Raw genomic sequence first — 17739 nt, 5'->3', positions numbered from 1 at the left:
TGGCTTTTGTAATATGGGTTCCAGTTAAATGTTCGACCCGGTATACGTGGATTCACTTATACATATTCTGCAGTGAAAATAGACAGAATATGAAATAAAATTCAGGGTCATGGCCTTTGACAGAAATATTCTACAAACGACAATCACTCTGTATATATGTACATATGTGTAATAAAACTTGATAACAGTAAACCAGTACCTATCCCAGTGGCGCCCGGTACTACCTCTTCAATTAAGCGTTTCGTTCTTACTTTGTTCAGCTGTTCGTTACATTTCGCTCGGTGGTACTTCGTACTCGATCGTTCGCAGACGAAACCGTTGGTTCTCACTAGATTTTGTCGACAGCCTGTCTCCGTTAGTTCTGCGACCGTGCTTCACTTTTGAACATTTGCATGGCTGCGATATCGCTCTAATCAAAATCAATCAAAATTCCATGTGAAACATAGCAGAACAACATGGCCCTGCCGCGGTTGTTCTTCGCATTCGCTCTAATCTTAGCCACTTTTCACATCAGCAACACTACCGCCTTAATCACCGTTTCAGGGGTGCTGGATATTATTAAAGTTGCCAAAGACGTTACCGTCGCTTTAGTGAAGACGTGGGACTTGGTGGATCAAAACATCGACTTCTCCGAGGTTCCCATTCCTATTCTTCATAAGACTGAGAATAAATTGTTCGGGAAGATCGAGAGGATCAACTCCAAGCTGGAGGATTTGGCTGCGAGAGTCGATACCATAGGTAAGAGTTGTTGTAGTTAAAAACTGGTTGTAATTTGTAATCAACCAGTTCTATTATATCTCCAGCAATAACTGTTACTTGTTTGGCGTCGATTAATGCGTGAATGAAAGTGATATTGTAGTGAAATTATTAGAAGTGCTTTTCAAGGCTTCCAGAAGCTAATGACCTGCCCGTTTAGATCTTCCAGACTGGATGTTTATATTTTGTGAAAAGTAGGCCTATGATGATACTTCAAGTGTATTCACCTTGATCCAAAGTCAATTACATTGATATAAATATTAATTGAAATTTAATAAAATGTTATTGATAAAACACGTAATCTGTGAAATAAACGGAAGAAAAAAATGTGAATGTGTATAAAAGTAAATACAAGATTTTTCTGCGATATGTGTGTTGTAATGGGCGTATGCGTTGTAAATAACTGTTTTTTTCCCGGAATCGCTAAAATACATACTATTTCATCAAAAGTTTTTATCTAGTAACACAATTGATCTTGAGAAGAGTTAGTCTGCCTTTTCCCGGAGAAAATCCAGGGGCTATCCCGAGCTATACAAGCAATTTACTATTTTATTCGATTTTTAAGACTCTCAGCGCTAATTAATGCAGGTCTTGGCCATTCACTTTAAAATCCACTAATTCACATCAGAATTAGGACAATGAAGTCATGAAACTTTTCTTTCTTAGAACTTTTATGAGTAATAATAACGCATAATGATTTGCAAGTATTCACAATTCATCTGAATACTAAATAGGCAAGTTGCCCAACAAAAGAAATGTGTTTGGCTTTTAATTGTCAAAACATTCACATTTTGAATAAAATATATATATAACTGTATTATACCAACGACCATGAATATAAGAAAGTTGGTTATAACTTGTTATCAGGCACTCAATCTATGACCACAATCCTCCACAACCTCCCTGAGAGGATACGTCTTGAGCTCCGCCTAAATGACCTCCTCGATTACATGACTCGCATGGATATCAATTATCGAAGAATGCAGAAATACAGCACTGAGCAAAAAGACTATGAAAGACTGACTTTAGAAGACTTCTCTGAGACTGTCATATCGCATGACCCCAGTTCCATCGTTAATTTGGTGGAACGAATCCACGCCTTCATAGTACCCCACCGGAAGGGCATCACACATGGGGGACTGTTTGAGCTTTTGGCCAATGCAACGCAAGTAAGTTTGGAAAGAAGTTATTGTAAGATTTAGAACTAATTTCCAAAAATCCAAATAATAGTAATCCACATTTGACTGATGTCCAAATGCCAGACTTCAACGGATTAACACTGATAAATAATATTGAAAATGAAATATTCATATTCGAATTTGGGAGACTTTTGTCTCTGGGAAGGGGAACATTCAGGCCCAGTTTCAAATTGGTGATTGAACCACTTATGGGGTGGTTCAAGTACCAGTTGGGTTTAGCTGAACCGACTTTTTTTCTAACCATGACTGTACAACTGAGCTGAAAAGGGAAAACTGTTTGTCTTCTTGGGTTTTTAATTCATCCCCTAATGTGTGCAAAACTTTTATTTTAAGTGATCAGTTGACAAATTATTTCCCCAAATTTAAATTATCGATTTTAGTGCAAGACTAAAATGTATTGTTAAAAAATAACAATGTGCATTCGTCATTGTGTGTTATATGGTTACTTGTGTGTTACACTCAAAATATCTGTAAAACTATGCACATGACGTAATTTGAAAAGTATTCATCTCGGCGCTGTAAAGTAAAATGCATGACTTTGACCTTCGTTCTATATTGAACAATAACTCATGTAAAGGAAGCGAGTTTGTCCCGGTTCTTATTATCTATGGATGTAACAAGACCTTATCAGTAAATCAGATGTTTTAGTTGTGAAAAGACATTCGAATTGTATATGAAGTGCAGATTAATGAAAATATTAATTGCAGGAAAAGAATGGCAGTGAAGATCATTGTTGTGATAAAGATGATCTATATCTAATAAATAAGTAAAACCGAATTCGATCTGAAATTCTATGAATTCGTTTATTAAATTGTCACTCTAAGGTGTGTTTATCTTGTCACTCTAGTATGTCGTTTGAGTATGGCGTTTTAGCTTTGTTCTTTGTCTTTATCATGGTTTCTGTAAGCGTCTCTGCTTTTTAAAAAATACTACGTAGTAATAATTAGTTCGGTGTAGGGAATATTTTTATATCAGTCTTACATCTAAGTCGAGGTGGCTCGTGAAAATATTGGCAACACTGGATGGTGATTGCATGCATGGTACGGTGAAGGAGGTGTCGCTTTCTTGCCCGAGTCCAAATATGAAGTGTCAAACTTCTCAATACCGCTGTGAAATCTCGAAAGTAGGCTTGATTTTTCACATGTATAGAACTTGCAAATTATGAGTAATGTCAATATGAATGTTCTCATTTCCCCTTTTGATACTCTAAGGTCACCAAAATAAACTATTGGTTATGAGCAGTTTATATTGGAAGTATGCTCGTATATCTATACCAATTTGAAAACAAAGAACGCGAACGCGTCGCTGCCATTTTTTGGAAACAATTCGAAAGCTCGCTAAATGACACAAATTTATCCTCATTTAACAGGTTACTATTGTTGTTTTAAAAATTTAACTATTGTGTTAAGAACAAGTCACCATCTTGTATATAATTTTAAGTTTTATTATCATTTTGTTCAGGCGTTCTTCTCATTTCTCACCTTCGGTTTTATAATTAGTTCCACTTGGCATAACAGGTACTATACTATGTCCATAGTTATTGTCCATTACTAACGATAAGATCTAATAAACTTATAAATAATATTGCAACACCAACTAAAGCACGATGTTGTGCACTAAAACGAGTAAGCAAGTTATCCCAGCAAAATGTATAACTTAAATGACCAGCAGGAATAGACTATAAGAATTGTATTCCGCAGATGACTCATTCCCTGTGACGCAGTATGACCCTCTATTTACCTCCAGTCAACAAGCAGAGTATTGCTTCATGGTTAGGTGGCCGGGGTTAAAAAGATTTTTCACTACTCTGTGGATCGTTCCTTTTAGTTTTGTATTGGCAGAATAACTTTGTTGCTAACTGAATTTTGTTCATAATTTATTCGCGAACATTCTATTATAATGTTTTTTCTTTTAAGTAGATATTCTTTTTGGAATGCAAGACCTCTTTTCAATGGAATCAACACTGTGTTTTGGTATCGTATAACTCTGCTCTTCCTCATTTTCTACGTACAGGTTAATTTGGTTTATGTTCAAAATATCTCAGTCCGTCGTCACATCACTATAAATTGAAATCCGCTGAAATCATCTAGATACTATCGCATCTAGATTATCTCGTTTACTGACTTAATCAGTACTATATATATTCATAGTACTATACATACAATGTGGAAGTTTTGGATGGAACAGTCCATATAACTAAGATGCCGAACATATGCGGCCAAAATCCTCGGACACGTCGATTTTTATTTTCTCTTGCGATTTTTTTTAATAGTAAATTCATATATACAGGGTAGTCTAGAAATCACATACGACCGTAATCACGTAAATTTCTCGAGACCGGTTGCGTTTAGGTATAGGACATGGTACGTAAAACATACTTAGAATGTTGCGTAGAATTCAAAAATGAAATGAAAAATAGGTGTTTTCATTTGAAAAAACAAAGTTGATGGTCGTACCTGATTTTTGGACTACCCTGTATACATGAATTTACCATAAAAAAAAAACCGCAAGAAAAAATAAAAATCGGCGTATCCGAGGATTTTGGCCATATATGTTCGGCATCGTAGTTATTTGGATTGTTCCATCCAAAACTTCCACACTGTATATTCGGGCAAAAGTCATTTTTAGTCTTTAGCCTATATGAGAACAAATTTTATTAGACATCCTTTATTTTTACTTATCACAGAAATTTCTTATTATTTTACAAAAACAAACTTGTCGGCTTCTTAAATCTTTATCAAAATCGATGCAAAGATTTTTGAATAATTAATAAAAAATCGATTATTCAATAAAACTTTGGTGCCCTGCATCTGGAAAATGATTCAAGTTAGGACACATGTTTATATGAACATTTTTTAATAAAATATGACAAGGAATCCCCCTTTAAAATTAAAGTTATTACTTATGTTATACCCTGAATATACATATAAATAGTATTACCTCTATAAGAATGCTAAAGGCTTAAAATGTGCATCAAATTGCACTATTAAGGTGGGATTTTAGTAGAACCCTAATGTTTTGAGCGTTTTTGTCCGCTGCTTACAAAAATGTATTATGTATTATTATCAATTTCAATACCATTAAGTTCTAGCAATGGACATATGAGGCAGTCAGGTATCAACCCTCCTAGACAAAGTGTAGGCTTGCTACCACCACCTGGTAGAGTCTCACCATCGCGCACACACATGCCATTTCCTTATTTCGTGATTCTCCCTCTCTTTCTGATACATACAATACGGAGGTCAGATAATTGAGTTAATCGAGTACCACCAGTACCGCTGGCGCACCTTTTAAAGTCAGTCAGTTGCTCGTAGAAGTGAGAAGACACATCTTAAAGCCAACCTTGTCGCAAGTTTGCTTAGGAAGATTAGATTCTGCCATTATTCGGGTGCCAACAAGAGATAAATCAAGTAGAAAGTGGCTGTATGTGAGTGACATATTTTTACAGGATTAACAAATCAAAAACGGGTGTAAGTCAATAATTATTGAGTTATTAAACCAAAGAAGTTACATAAAAGGAGCCAGCCGCTTTGACTAATAGAAAGTACATATTTTAGCCTAACTGGTACGCAGATTCGATTAGCACTTATTACCTGAAATATATTATTTATTATTGTTCAATTTTTTCCGTTTTTGATGATGACATGCCATACACAATAGCGCTGATTTGGATTTTACATGGCTGCAGGAGCGTGACAGTATGCCACTTTCAAAGCTAATACATTAAAACCTAATGAGAGTTTTACGAGACACGTGCTTTAATTGGGCGTTGAGACAAAGATTAAAACTAACACAAACATCTGTATCATGCTTGACCTCAGTACAATAACTGCTAAATTACTTCCATAAAACACCTTGAAGGGAATATGACTGATCTATTTATTATTTGCAGAAAACTCGTTTCGTTGAATAACAACTAACGCATGAATGTTGCTAACCAGAAATTATTTTATATTATGCAGAGACAAAGATATGTTAACAAGACACCTCGGGTACATTGGACTTTGCCTTGATCTATATGACAAAGAAATATACATTTTGTTCCATTGTTGCTGAATTTATTCTACTACCGTCAAGTTCATATAGGCATTAAGTTGGAAATAGTCAGATTTGGAGTAAAGACCAAAATAGAAGCTCTAATAAATTCCACCAACATCTACGGGTATACGACACCTAATTCTAGCCAACGAACAAAACCAACGGAACAACCCAATTATATAATATTTTATTATTAAACGGTAATGATGATGCCAGCAATAAACTATTGCTTGCATTATGAAGATTTAAACGTATACGACAAGCACATTCGTTTGCAAACCAAAACGCAATGTTTAAAAGCAATTATAGAAAAGATTTATAGAAATTTATAGAATTATAGAAAATTAATAGTTTCACATTGCTCAATTGAAATCTATAAAATTATATTGGTTTTAAGATCAACTAGAATGCCATTAAAACATTAACATGTTGATGTATAGATTTTCGAAAATGAATATTGAAAAAATCCTTAAAATGGATTATAGTAAGAATATTCTAATTATAAATTACTACTTCTGCGAAGTATTGTGCAAATAGCCTAGGCCCCTGACACTCGGTTAGTAACTATGAATGGCAATGATTCCGGAAACTGCCGAAAGTCGCCGAATCCAACAGAAATTTGGAAACACACAATTGCACATTATATTTACTAACTTCTGTAGTAAATTTAAGTTAACGTCACTATATAATTTAATAAATTAATATAAGTCATCTTCTACTTTCTTTCTAACTTGTGTTTGGCTACACATTCTACCACCATGACTTTCATCGTTTTTAATAATAAAAAAATGCTTCCTATTCACATTTTTGTGTCTAAATATTTCGGCATTAAAACAAAATCAACGAAATAATCCAATTATATTTTATTATTAAACGGCAACGTTGGAGATTATGACTATTGTTTGGATTAACGTACATGACTAAGATATTCGTTGGCAAAAGAAACGCGATTAGGAAAAGGGTCTTTGATGATTTCGCTTAACAAGAAGTCGCTGGTATTGTTTTAAATTTCAATCAATATGTAGGTTACCGCCTGTCTATCGGACTCCCATGCTATAATGCCCCGGCCCTAAAATGCTCAAAATTGCTTTCTATATCCTGTTGACTCTATGTCTAAGCAATGTCCAGTCTAGAGATCCTGAAAAATTGCTTCTGGTCGATCGGCTCCGGTATGAATTCCTTAAACTGGAAGAGGAAATGTGGAACTTTGTGAGAGACTCTACTATCAATGGCAATCTCATTGCCACCTCCAATGAACCTCAAGAGATTACTCTTATAAGGAAATTCGAAGATTTTGGTCATGTAATTAAAAAGGTAGAACCAAAAATTACTGCTCAGATCAGAATAATTTGAATACCCTTAAAGCACTTTGACCATGACTTCACTCACGGTTTGGAAAATCTGGACTCAGTGTGGTCCCTGCAACTAGCATATGCAGACCTCAGAGGCATTTTCGCTCTATACGAGTCATTTCGAAGGTTCCAAAAACAACAAACCGCCCCTGGGCGCATTCCCTCCCCTCAGCAGGCATGGCTGGACTTCACAGACTCTGTCCTGAATGATCCGAGAAATGGAGTGGAATACTCTTTGGATAGGATCAAGGAAGTTATCGATAAAAATTTGTTTCAAGATGTCGGAAAGGTAATTTTGGTCAAAGAGAGAAAGTTTTGCACACAATTGTCACAAAATGAGTTATGTTGGTATTAAATGACGTTTTTATAGGAAGTTGAGGGAGATATGATGTGCAGTGCCAAGCAAAGTCCTCAACAGGTGCTTTATAGCTTGTACGACGCGATAGCTCTTACCGAACTCAAAGGCTACACCATGATTCAATTCTCTTATATGTTGCTTAGACTCTATGGCAAAGGTAAAACTAAACACACAAAAAATCGTCGAATTAAGACACTATACTGTTACTAAAGGAAATTTTACCAAAGAAGCTCAGCACAGTAGGGAGAGATTCGAGGAAAGAACCAACAACGGTGTTTTGACAGTTAAGACCGCAATGGAGAACGTATCCAGGGAATTATGGAAGTGTGATCCCAAGAAACACGTACAAGGTTAAAATTTTCATTATTTTTTTTTTTATGATATTACTTATAGCATATTACAATCAGGGGAAACATATGAGGAAATCACCAACTTGCTGCAAGGCTACATTCAAAACGAAGTGGATTTAAATTCCGAGGGCACTTGCAGGGAAAATTGCGCAGAATACAGTTTCACCAAGAGCCACGGATGCTACGAGAACCTTTACTGCAGGCAACAAAGGACGTGCAGTGGGAAGATTATTGGTTGCAAATTCATTGATTCTGATATGTGGATATGTAACGCTGTAAGTATTTCTATCACAGCTTTCAACATTTATAGCAAAGACATTATTTGTCAACAGAACCCTCTCAGTGGCAGACGATATGAATACGTGGAATACGAAAACGGGAGGGTATTGGGCAGAAAACAGGGCTGCGCCCGAGGTGTTACAAAAGTGGATAGTTGGTGGCGTTGGTTGTTCTGGCACTGCTCCTACTGTTTCTGTCTTTGTGACGAACAAGGAGGGTTTTCTGACCGGTACTTTAACATGAGAGCTTCCATCTCGGATATCCAGAACAACAAGTATTGGCATAATATTAAAATTGAACATTGAAAAATGAAAAATAAAAATACTAACTGATGCACTTCCAGGGTTGTTACCGGTCTACGTTTCATCAAAAAGAACCGTGTGATCCATCTCCAGATCCAGGAAGGGGAGCTATTGCCCCGCATGACCATTAACGCGAGCACAGTCGCGTGGAAAGATGTTGAGAACTACAAGATCACAGACAGGAAGATATTTAATGGGCAGGATTATCATACTCTCACTTGGGAAAAGAGGCGTCTAGATTTGGATGACTTGGAGGCTGACGAGGGGCATGTTTTAACAGGTAAAATCGTAAAAATACTCAAATTACTATGCAGTTGTGAATAAACTCAATTTTATAGGGGTGCGTTTCAAGGAAATTGGCTCCCACCTAAATTTTGAAATTTACATCACCAAGTTCGACTTTGATACTGGGAGATTAAAGCCTGAGCACAGTAAATGGAAAGACAATCCTAATACTGATGTGGCAGCTGATAAACCTAGGTATTTTGCCCGTCTATTTACTCTATTTTTCTTAAATTTATGCATTTCTAGGAAAAAACTGCATTTAACCCACCCCGACATCCCCACAAGATCGACTAGCCCTTCAATCCCAACGTCCCACTCAGATCAGTTTATTGAATTTACCCATTCTGACATAGACAGGGATGTTGCCCAAACCACAGTACCATTTTTGGACGCTCAGAAGGTAAAATATTTCTTAATAGAATCCAATTTTGCAATCCTATTGATTTTCAGGTGGAATCCCTGGAGTCAGTTCCCTTGGTCGGGGCGGGGATTTTCCATAAGGGAAGGCAATTCTTTGGGGGTTTTATTGCCCCGAAAATAATTACTTTTGATGTAAGCAAATACCTGAAGGCGGCTTTTCCTTCTGAGGAGATACATTGAAGATGCTACTTTCATATTGTTCGTGAAAAAAAGTATTCATCAAGTGCTAATTTTTTTATTTTTTACTATTAAATGTAATTAGATTGTGCGCGCGTGTGTGGACAACATTGTATTGCAAGAAGGTTCAATCAGTTAGTTAATAATATATCCTTGTTGTTGGAACCTTCAAAATCAAGTTGTCAAAAAAAGTTAAGTGGCTTTTTTCCAAAATATGTTTTTTGTCTTTAAACTATGAATAAAATTCACATTTTTTTTCCAACGACGACTTAAAATTTGTCTGTAAGTTCGGGATAGTTTTGGTTACCATTTTATTGTACCAGTTAAAATTTTAAACTTAAGACGCATTAGAATGTTAAGTTATTTGTACTGTGATGTTCATTAATTATTATAAATGCATAAATTGTATTTGTGCATAAATGCACAAAAACGAAAAAAGAATTACTTTTGTAAAAGTTTTTAAGGCAATAAAAATGCGTAATACATTGAAATAAATGAAGTACAAATCTTTTCACACAATGTGCCTTCTGTTCAGTGAAATAGTTCATCCTTTCCACGAAGAAGATCATCCTAACCTATTTAAGGGTCAAAAGAACCTATCAGAGAAGAAAGACAGTTCCAAAAACTTCTTGCACACTCTAAAGTGAGCTTCGATTTTTAGGAGTCTCGCACACACACATAGTTTTTTTCAATTCCTACAGATTTTTCAAAATACTTCTGTATAAGAGTTTTTAAGGGATTTGAGATTCTGGAATTTAGGGAGGTTTAATTAATTTTCTCAATTTAGATTAGTGATACTGAGTAGACAGTTTCGGTTTTTGAAAATTTCAAAACTACAGAGAAATATTCTCCGTTTCCTAGAAATCTTTTAAACTTCTTCTGGACTGAATTTTCAAAGCATTTGAAGTTCAAAACCAAGACAGACCCAACTTTTAAAAAAACAAGCGTAGAGATATCTATTTATATTACTCTACTAAATTTGTGAGAATTACACATAAAGACCAGAAGATAGATTTCCTTTCAAATGCATTCCACCAATTCATTCTGTAATTAAATTAAAAAACATACATAATCTCGTGAAACATTAATCTCCGGGCAAACCACATATGTATTTATATTGCTATCAAATGAAAAACATTGTTTCCTAGCTATGAGACATTCGCTTGAGATTACACCAGTAAAAAACGAAGTCTGTAAATGGCAAAATTCCAGTGTAAATATGATTATCGAGCAGTGTTCCAGCTGACCAATCATAATGACAACAAAATTGCTGTTGACCGTTACTGGATGTAACAAGTAATTTTAAATACTTAGACAAGATAAATTGGACATATACTTAAAAAAGCGATAAATAAAGGAGTGCTCAAAATTTTAAAGATGTCAAAAAGAATTTTATCAAAAATTACATTAACTAACATCAGGATCAGAGTAATTTTGTTTTGTATTCTCTTTGCGAACTACTAACCTACACAGAACATATTCTATTTCCTCTCAAGGAAAAGTAAACACCGAGTCGTAAAAGAAACAATATGAGAAATTTACTGAAACCTATTCTATGCCTTATCAGCTCTATAACCGAGGCGAGAGGTTATCAACCAACAAAACAAAATCGTTAGTTCCCAACCAACACTAGAGCTTTAGTAATGAAGATCCTTTGGCCAATTTTGTTCCTTTTAAGCTCATTATGGGCTATTTCCTGCGAACAAAGACTACTCATCGACCAGTTACGATGGAAATTCCTAGAATTGGAAGACGAACTATGGAATCTGTCCCAGAACGGGCTACTGAACCAAAAACAGGAAGACGCAGAAATGTACTTGGCAAAGAAGTTCTCCAGATTTAACCAGGAATTATTGAAGGTAGTAAACACTTACCCGTTTCAGCTATGTACCAATGTTTAGCTTACCTGAAACAAGAAAAAAATGCATTATTAAGCATCAAACAAGAAAATAACTTAAATTTTAGATGCCCCAGGACCTTCTTTATGGGGTGTCTTCTTTAAGAACAATTCCGGACTTCCTGTTCCTCTACTCCGACTTAAAGGTCATAGACCTTAAATATGACAAATTCAAGGAATATCTAAAATTTCAACTGCAAGGGTCTCAAAACAAGGTGGCCATAGAGGATATAACATATGATGTATTGAACAATAATACTAGTATAGAGAAAATTATGAAACAAGTGTACGAGTTGGCTTATGATCATCAGGGTAGCATAAAGCAAGAGATATATCGCGTAAGTACTAACGGACTAAATGTGTACAAAGTTTTTTAAAAGTATGGCAATGGTCAAATATTCCAGAAATCATTTATCAAGTAAAAATGTTCTAATTTTATAGAGGGATTACACATAAAGATAATGTTGAGGGTTATGCTTTCTTTCTTAAATACTAGAACTTTTTATTTTTTAGCACAATAATTATCAGCAATAAATTTGTAGTTCACCACTGAAAATTTCTGGTGCAAAGACCTAGCTCAATCTCCTCAACAAATGTTCTATAATCTGTACAACCTCATTGCCCTAACCGACCTGAAGGCTTACGTGATGCAGCAGTTCGCTTACCTTGGAAACTTGATATGGGAGAAAGGTAAGCCTATAAACTATAGGCAATTATTCATAAAATAGCTTCCTATTTTAAAGGCGATAACAATAATTTGTCTATTGCCGCTCGACGAAAGTACGAGCAAAGGACAACCCATGTCATTAATGGATTGGCTCTTGCCATGAAGCAGCCTCAAGACATATGGAAATGCGATCCTAAGGTCTTTGTTCCTGGTTAGTGAATACAATAATATTGCAAATCACTCAATAGTTGTAATGATTTTACAGGAAAAACCTACGATGAATTTACTCGGCTTCTACAGGGAGTCATACAAAACGAGGTGGATATTAACAGTGATAGAACATGTAAGAAGACTTGTGGCGCCTACCAATTTACCAAGAGCTATGGCTGTTATGACTACAAAAGTGATTTTTGTTCAAAATTAGAAAGTTGCAGCGGGACCGTTATAGGCTGCTTTTTCGTAGAATCTTACGGCACGATATGCGCCTCTGTAAGTTGTTATAACTCCTCTAACATTAACCATAATCGAAACAACAAAAAATTGCTTCTACAGGTATTAAAATCAAATAGGAGGTATGACCATGTGAAATACCATAATGGTAAAACCATGGGGAAAGTAAATAGCTGTCCAAACCAAAGAACCGTAGACAGCTGGACCAGGTGGTTCGTCCGCTGTCACTATTGCATGTGTCTTTGCGATCAACGGGGACCTTCTTCGGACAGATACATCAATCTGAGGCCTGTAATGGCTGATGTAAAGAGTAACAGGCATGTTCTTGTAAATGTTATCATTGCAAATTTAAGTTATTCTTTTAAAACCAACAGAGTAGTCACAGGTCTGAGGCTAGTCAAACACAATCGCATTCTGCACCTTCAAATTCAAGAAGCACAGCTGCTCCCTTACGGGTACGTAAACGAGCAAACAGTGCATTGGGTCAAACTGGACAATTATCAAATAACAGATCGAGAGGTCCAAGAAAAGATTGACTTCTTCACTATGAGTTATATGGAGAGATCAATGGCCATGGATGAGATACAAGTGAATGAAGATAATCATGTACTTACAGGTAATTTTTTTATATACATTAAATAGGATTATATGAATGCTCGCTTTTTCATTTTGACTAGGACACTAGTCCAAAGTGATTCAATCGAAAACCATATTATCCACGTTATAAAAAATAATATAAATATATATATATATATATATTTGCCTTTAGGGTTTAGGTTCTTTCAGAATACTGTACCTAAAATTTTTACTTTTTTTCGAATATGCCAATTTCAAATTTGTTCGCAAATTCTGGGGAGATTTCTGTTATCCTTGAAATTCAAAATTTGTATTCAGAACGAGGAGAAATTCTTCCATACAAATCTAAATTTTAAAAGTATATCGAGAATTTGAAAATTGTTCTTTAAAATCCAGAAAAATTATTTGATTTTCTCTGCACCTGGGAAGAACTTTCTGAACTATTCAAATACAGGGTGATTTTGGATTTTATTTTTAAGAGATCATTAATTGCTTCAAAGTAATTCTACCACCACAATTAAAGTGGTATGTTGTGATACAACCACTGGTAATAACCATACTTTTCCACACTTTAATCAGGTTAAAACGACTGGTCAAAATTACGATAGTTTACACCTACCAACCCTGCAATTTTTTGCAAAAGTTATTATTACAGGTGTGCGTTTTCAATTCAGGAACGGCAAAATTTACCTCCAAATCCACGTGAGTCCCTTCGACTGGCATACTGGAGAAATCAACCACAAGGAAGGTCACTACATTTACGAAACCAGTCGTGAGGGAAGGTAAAAAAAGAGGTTTCCATGAGACTTCACCTATTTCAAACATATTCTATCTAACATTAGGACCAAATGTCAGATAAATAAGCCAGACATTCCCACTAAAACTCCAAGTCCCTCCAGGATGCACCTTAGCGCTTCCAAGAAATACGTCGAATTCACCCATACGGATTTCAATAAAGACGTGGCCCAAACGACCATCCCGTTCATCGATATCCAAGAGGTGGTAAACAGGCCTGCAGTGCCCCTTATGGGGGTCGGTATTTATTATAAGGGTAACGAGGGCTACGGCGGTTTTATCGCGCCCAGGATCAAAACCTATAATTTTGCCAAGCATGTGTCGAGCAAGATGCCCCAGATGGGACACAGGGTGGTTCCGTATATAGAAGACAATGTTGAAATAAATTAAAATGTTTTATAAGTGTTCTTAGTTAGATTAAGTTTTTGTAATTTTGTTGTAATCTACAGCATACTAAGATTCAGTTTTACAAAAATCTGTTCGGCTGAATCGAAACTGATACTTGAACCATCTCATAAAAATAGTATTGCAATTAACACACTTATGGGATGACTCGAGTACTAGTTTTGAATCAGCAGAATCGACTTTCATGCAACTGAACATAAAATAAGAGATTCGAATTGGAAAATGTAACAGTTTCTTCAAATTATGAATATACTTAGAAACCAAAAAATGTATGAACTTTTGAATGCATGGAAAAAGTTGTTGATAGTGTTGTCTACGGTTTAATTAGAATTTCAATTTCCCATCTCAAGACAACCTCAGATTTTTAATGGCATGTGCCAGTTTTGTTGGCGAATAATTTAAAAATGTCTAAAGGTAGTTTTTAGTTTTACCTCCCTGTATTTCGATCATTATCTTGGGATATAGGTAAATTGGGTTAGATCTTAATATTTTTACATAGGAAATCTGTGGTTCAGTTATGCACTATTAGTTATGGGACACCTTGTATATGTATAATAACAACATTCTAATGGAGGAAATGAACTTTGGTATCACATATAATAGACAGATCAAGCGAAATTTTCCACAGAAATACATAGGTAAGAAAGAAATAATAATTTTGAGATAAGTTCCATTGGCATCTTGATGAAACTTTTGCAAGTGAAATATAAATATCCATAAGGTAGATATTGGTGTAAAACAAATACCGATTACATTCATGAGATGCTTCTGCAATTATCAAATATGAAGAAAAAATGCACTACCTTGTAAGTTACACATATTTAATTTAATATGCGAAAACAAATACTGATATTGCTTCCACAGTGCTACTCCAAAATAATATGATAAACTTTTTTTTGGCTTTTAGGTTAAGCCTATCAGGCGTTTTACTCTTTAGAATTTCTGCTAAAGCTCCTTTAGACTTTCTAGTCTCTACATCAGGAGGCCTTCTATTAGGAAATCGTTGTGCGCAAACCCGAGATGCGAATAAACAATTTTCATCCCGCGAACCATTTACATAAATCATACTAATAATGAGTATACTTGAGTGTTGAGTATACTTCATGTCGACGGCCAGTTTTAAAATAAACAAATTTCGAAGAAACAAAAAACCGTAAATGAACTGCGAAAACTTAAAACAAAAGACATCGAAGCCATAGCAACGCAAGCTAAACACTCAGACACTTAGCCACGAATGTAGGTTTTCTTGGAATAATTAATGATTTCATTAACATTTAAGATAAATATGACATTATTTCATATCAAAATAAAGAAAATTGAATGTTCTTTCATCCTATGTGATAAAAAATACATCATCCTATTTGAAAAAATCAAGAAACTTGAAGTTGAATAGGTGAAAATTAAAGTTTTTATTGTGGACACCCTGTATGCATTTTTGGCTAAATAAGTATTAGTACCTGCTAGGGGGTTCTTTTTTGAGAATCCACCCTTAAATGATCAAAATCTAACTTAAGGTAACTACAATATTACTTTTTTTATGAGGCACTGTAAATGTCTAAAATTTCTTTTAAAACGGTATAGCTCCAAGTCACTGCGTCCGAGGATAAAAGAAAACTAGAAACTAACATAGATTTAAGAGAGGATTCTATCACGTGAAAAAAATGCGGGTGGTCCCATTTAAAAAAAATTACACTTTATGACGCTCCGGTTTTTTGGGATACCCTGTATAATTGTCACTAATTTTAAAATGTACCTTCAATAGCCTCATATATATCCCCATAACTGATTTTTTTATGAAATCACAAATAAATTCATAGGAGTCCGAGAGACTATTAAATGGACATCCTGTATAAAAATGAAGTGTGAAGAACATTCCCCCAAAGTAATCAAATCTTGTGGGCAATAAGCCCACGCCCGCTCTATTAGATTCAATCACTGTGCCTTATTAATCACGTACGGTCAAGTATACTGCTCATTCATTACTGACCTTTGTTTCAAAACGTAAGGAATAAAATATTCCTCGTACGCCGTCCAGTACGAGCAGTTGCCATCTTCATAATTTTCAATAATTAGTCGGCTATGAAATCCAGATTGAAACGTGCATGTGTGGTGTAGTGTAGATGCAGTCCTGTCTGAGTATACCCAAGACCGTCTGTGCAATACCGTACAAACCAATACAGCAGTGTAATTTTGAAAGTTTGGGCATGCACAGAATTTACAAATAACGAGTAAACTTAATATCGATATTACCATCTTGCTTTTGTAGTCAAAGGTCACATAAAAATGATTGTAAGCAGCGTAGTATAGAAGTACGTGTCAACAACACTGGGCGAAAAACTTCCGAAATGCACGAATGTCGCCGATTCCATGATTTTTTTCAATAACAAGTGAAAATAAAATTTAACAATTCTAAATAAAGTAAATTTAGAACAAGTAAGCGGCATGGTTTCGAAGAAACTAAACGTCAGATTGAAAGTTTAAAAATGCCATCTTGTAGAGGAGAAAAAGTGACAATGACAATATCAAATTTATTTTAACATACCTTTTGAAATAAAATTAGAAAATAGTAAAAAAGGAATCGCGAAAAGTCGGTTTTTCTCAAATAACTTCGGATTCAATCGGAATTTTTCAAATTTGAAAATTTGATTTTGCAGAACACAGAAAGGCGTAACTTTTCTCTGATTTAACCACCTCCTCCCTATCTCTTATGGTTTACGAGGTCCCTGTAGAGTACATTGTTATCCGGGACACTCTGGATACATGATCTAAATCGTGCAATCCCAATAATTATGATGTCATATTAAATATTCATTCATAACAAAAACGTTAATTACGCGCAGAATATGTAAACAATTATAATGAAATGTGCACAAATTAGAAACTATCAAAATTTAGGTACTTACTAAGCTTAATCACTAACTCTTTGATAACCAACAGCAGCAAACCCTGTATCTAATCGAAGAGAACAACAGTTAAATTAAATCAATATTGCAAATTTAAAACATGCTATCTACGAGTTTCTCCAAGTCACTGCCCCTTTGATATCCAATAAGGAATCTCTACATTTGATCAAAAAATGCAACAGTTAATTAAGGCAATCACGCAAATTTGAAATAAACGGGGCATAATATAAGCAAACAGATATTATATTGACACTTGATCCAAAACAAAAAATAATGCAATATTTGACCGTGTGACCAAATCGCACATTTAAATTCCTCGAGTAATAACAAACACTTTATTTATTTCTATAGATATTTTGATGTAATTAAATAGTTAGTATTTTGCAGTTAAATTTTAGAATTTTCTATTTAATTTCCAAGATACCAATAAAACCCATTGCTGATTCAATATGGGGCGTGCATGTCAGTGAAAAATTGTCACGTGTTTATTTTAATTTAAAGCATTGGTAGTGCAAAATCTGAAGCTATTA

At 35.0% G+C, this 17739-nt stretch overlaps 2 protein-coding genes across 3 annotated transcripts in view; one reads left to right on the top strand and one right to left on the bottom strand.

Moving 5' to 3' along the window:
* Positions 1-17739, bottom strand: part of Ubr3 (Ubr3 ubiquitin ligase) — a 60328-nt gene that overhangs the window by 18982 nt on the left and 23607 nt on the right. The gene's annotated exons all lie outside the window — the stretch shown is intronic.
* LOC136409048 (uncharacterized) lies at positions 441-14463 on the top strand. Its single transcript, XM_066390334.1, has 22 exons — positions 441-738; positions 1624-1925; positions 7716-7860; positions 7916-8053; positions 8111-8606; positions 8676-8914; positions 8973-9114; positions 9166-9319; positions 9370-9514; positions 9602-9707; positions 10052-10159; positions 10304-10368; positions 10665-10729; positions 11133-11375; positions 11482-11751; positions 11956-12103; positions 12157-12291; positions 12346-12569; positions 12633-12847; positions 12905-13146; positions 13762-13888; positions 13949-14463. Exons 1-22 carry the CDS (start codon positions 456-458, stop codon positions 14289-14291), a joined length of 4335 nt encoding a protein of 1444 aa, XP_066246431.1. The 5' UTR covers positions 441-455; the 3' UTR covers positions 14292-14463.

This window comes from Euwallacea similis, chromosome 5 (genome assembly GCF_039881205.1).
Source record: "Euwallacea similis isolate ESF13 chromosome 5, ESF131.1, whole genome shotgun sequence".
Classification (NCBI taxonomy): Eukaryota; Metazoa; Arthropoda; class Insecta; order Coleoptera; family Curculionidae; genus Euwallacea; species Euwallacea similis.
The sequence above is the reverse complement of the archived record's forward strand: the minus strand, read 5'-3'. Positions and strand labels throughout refer to the sequence as shown.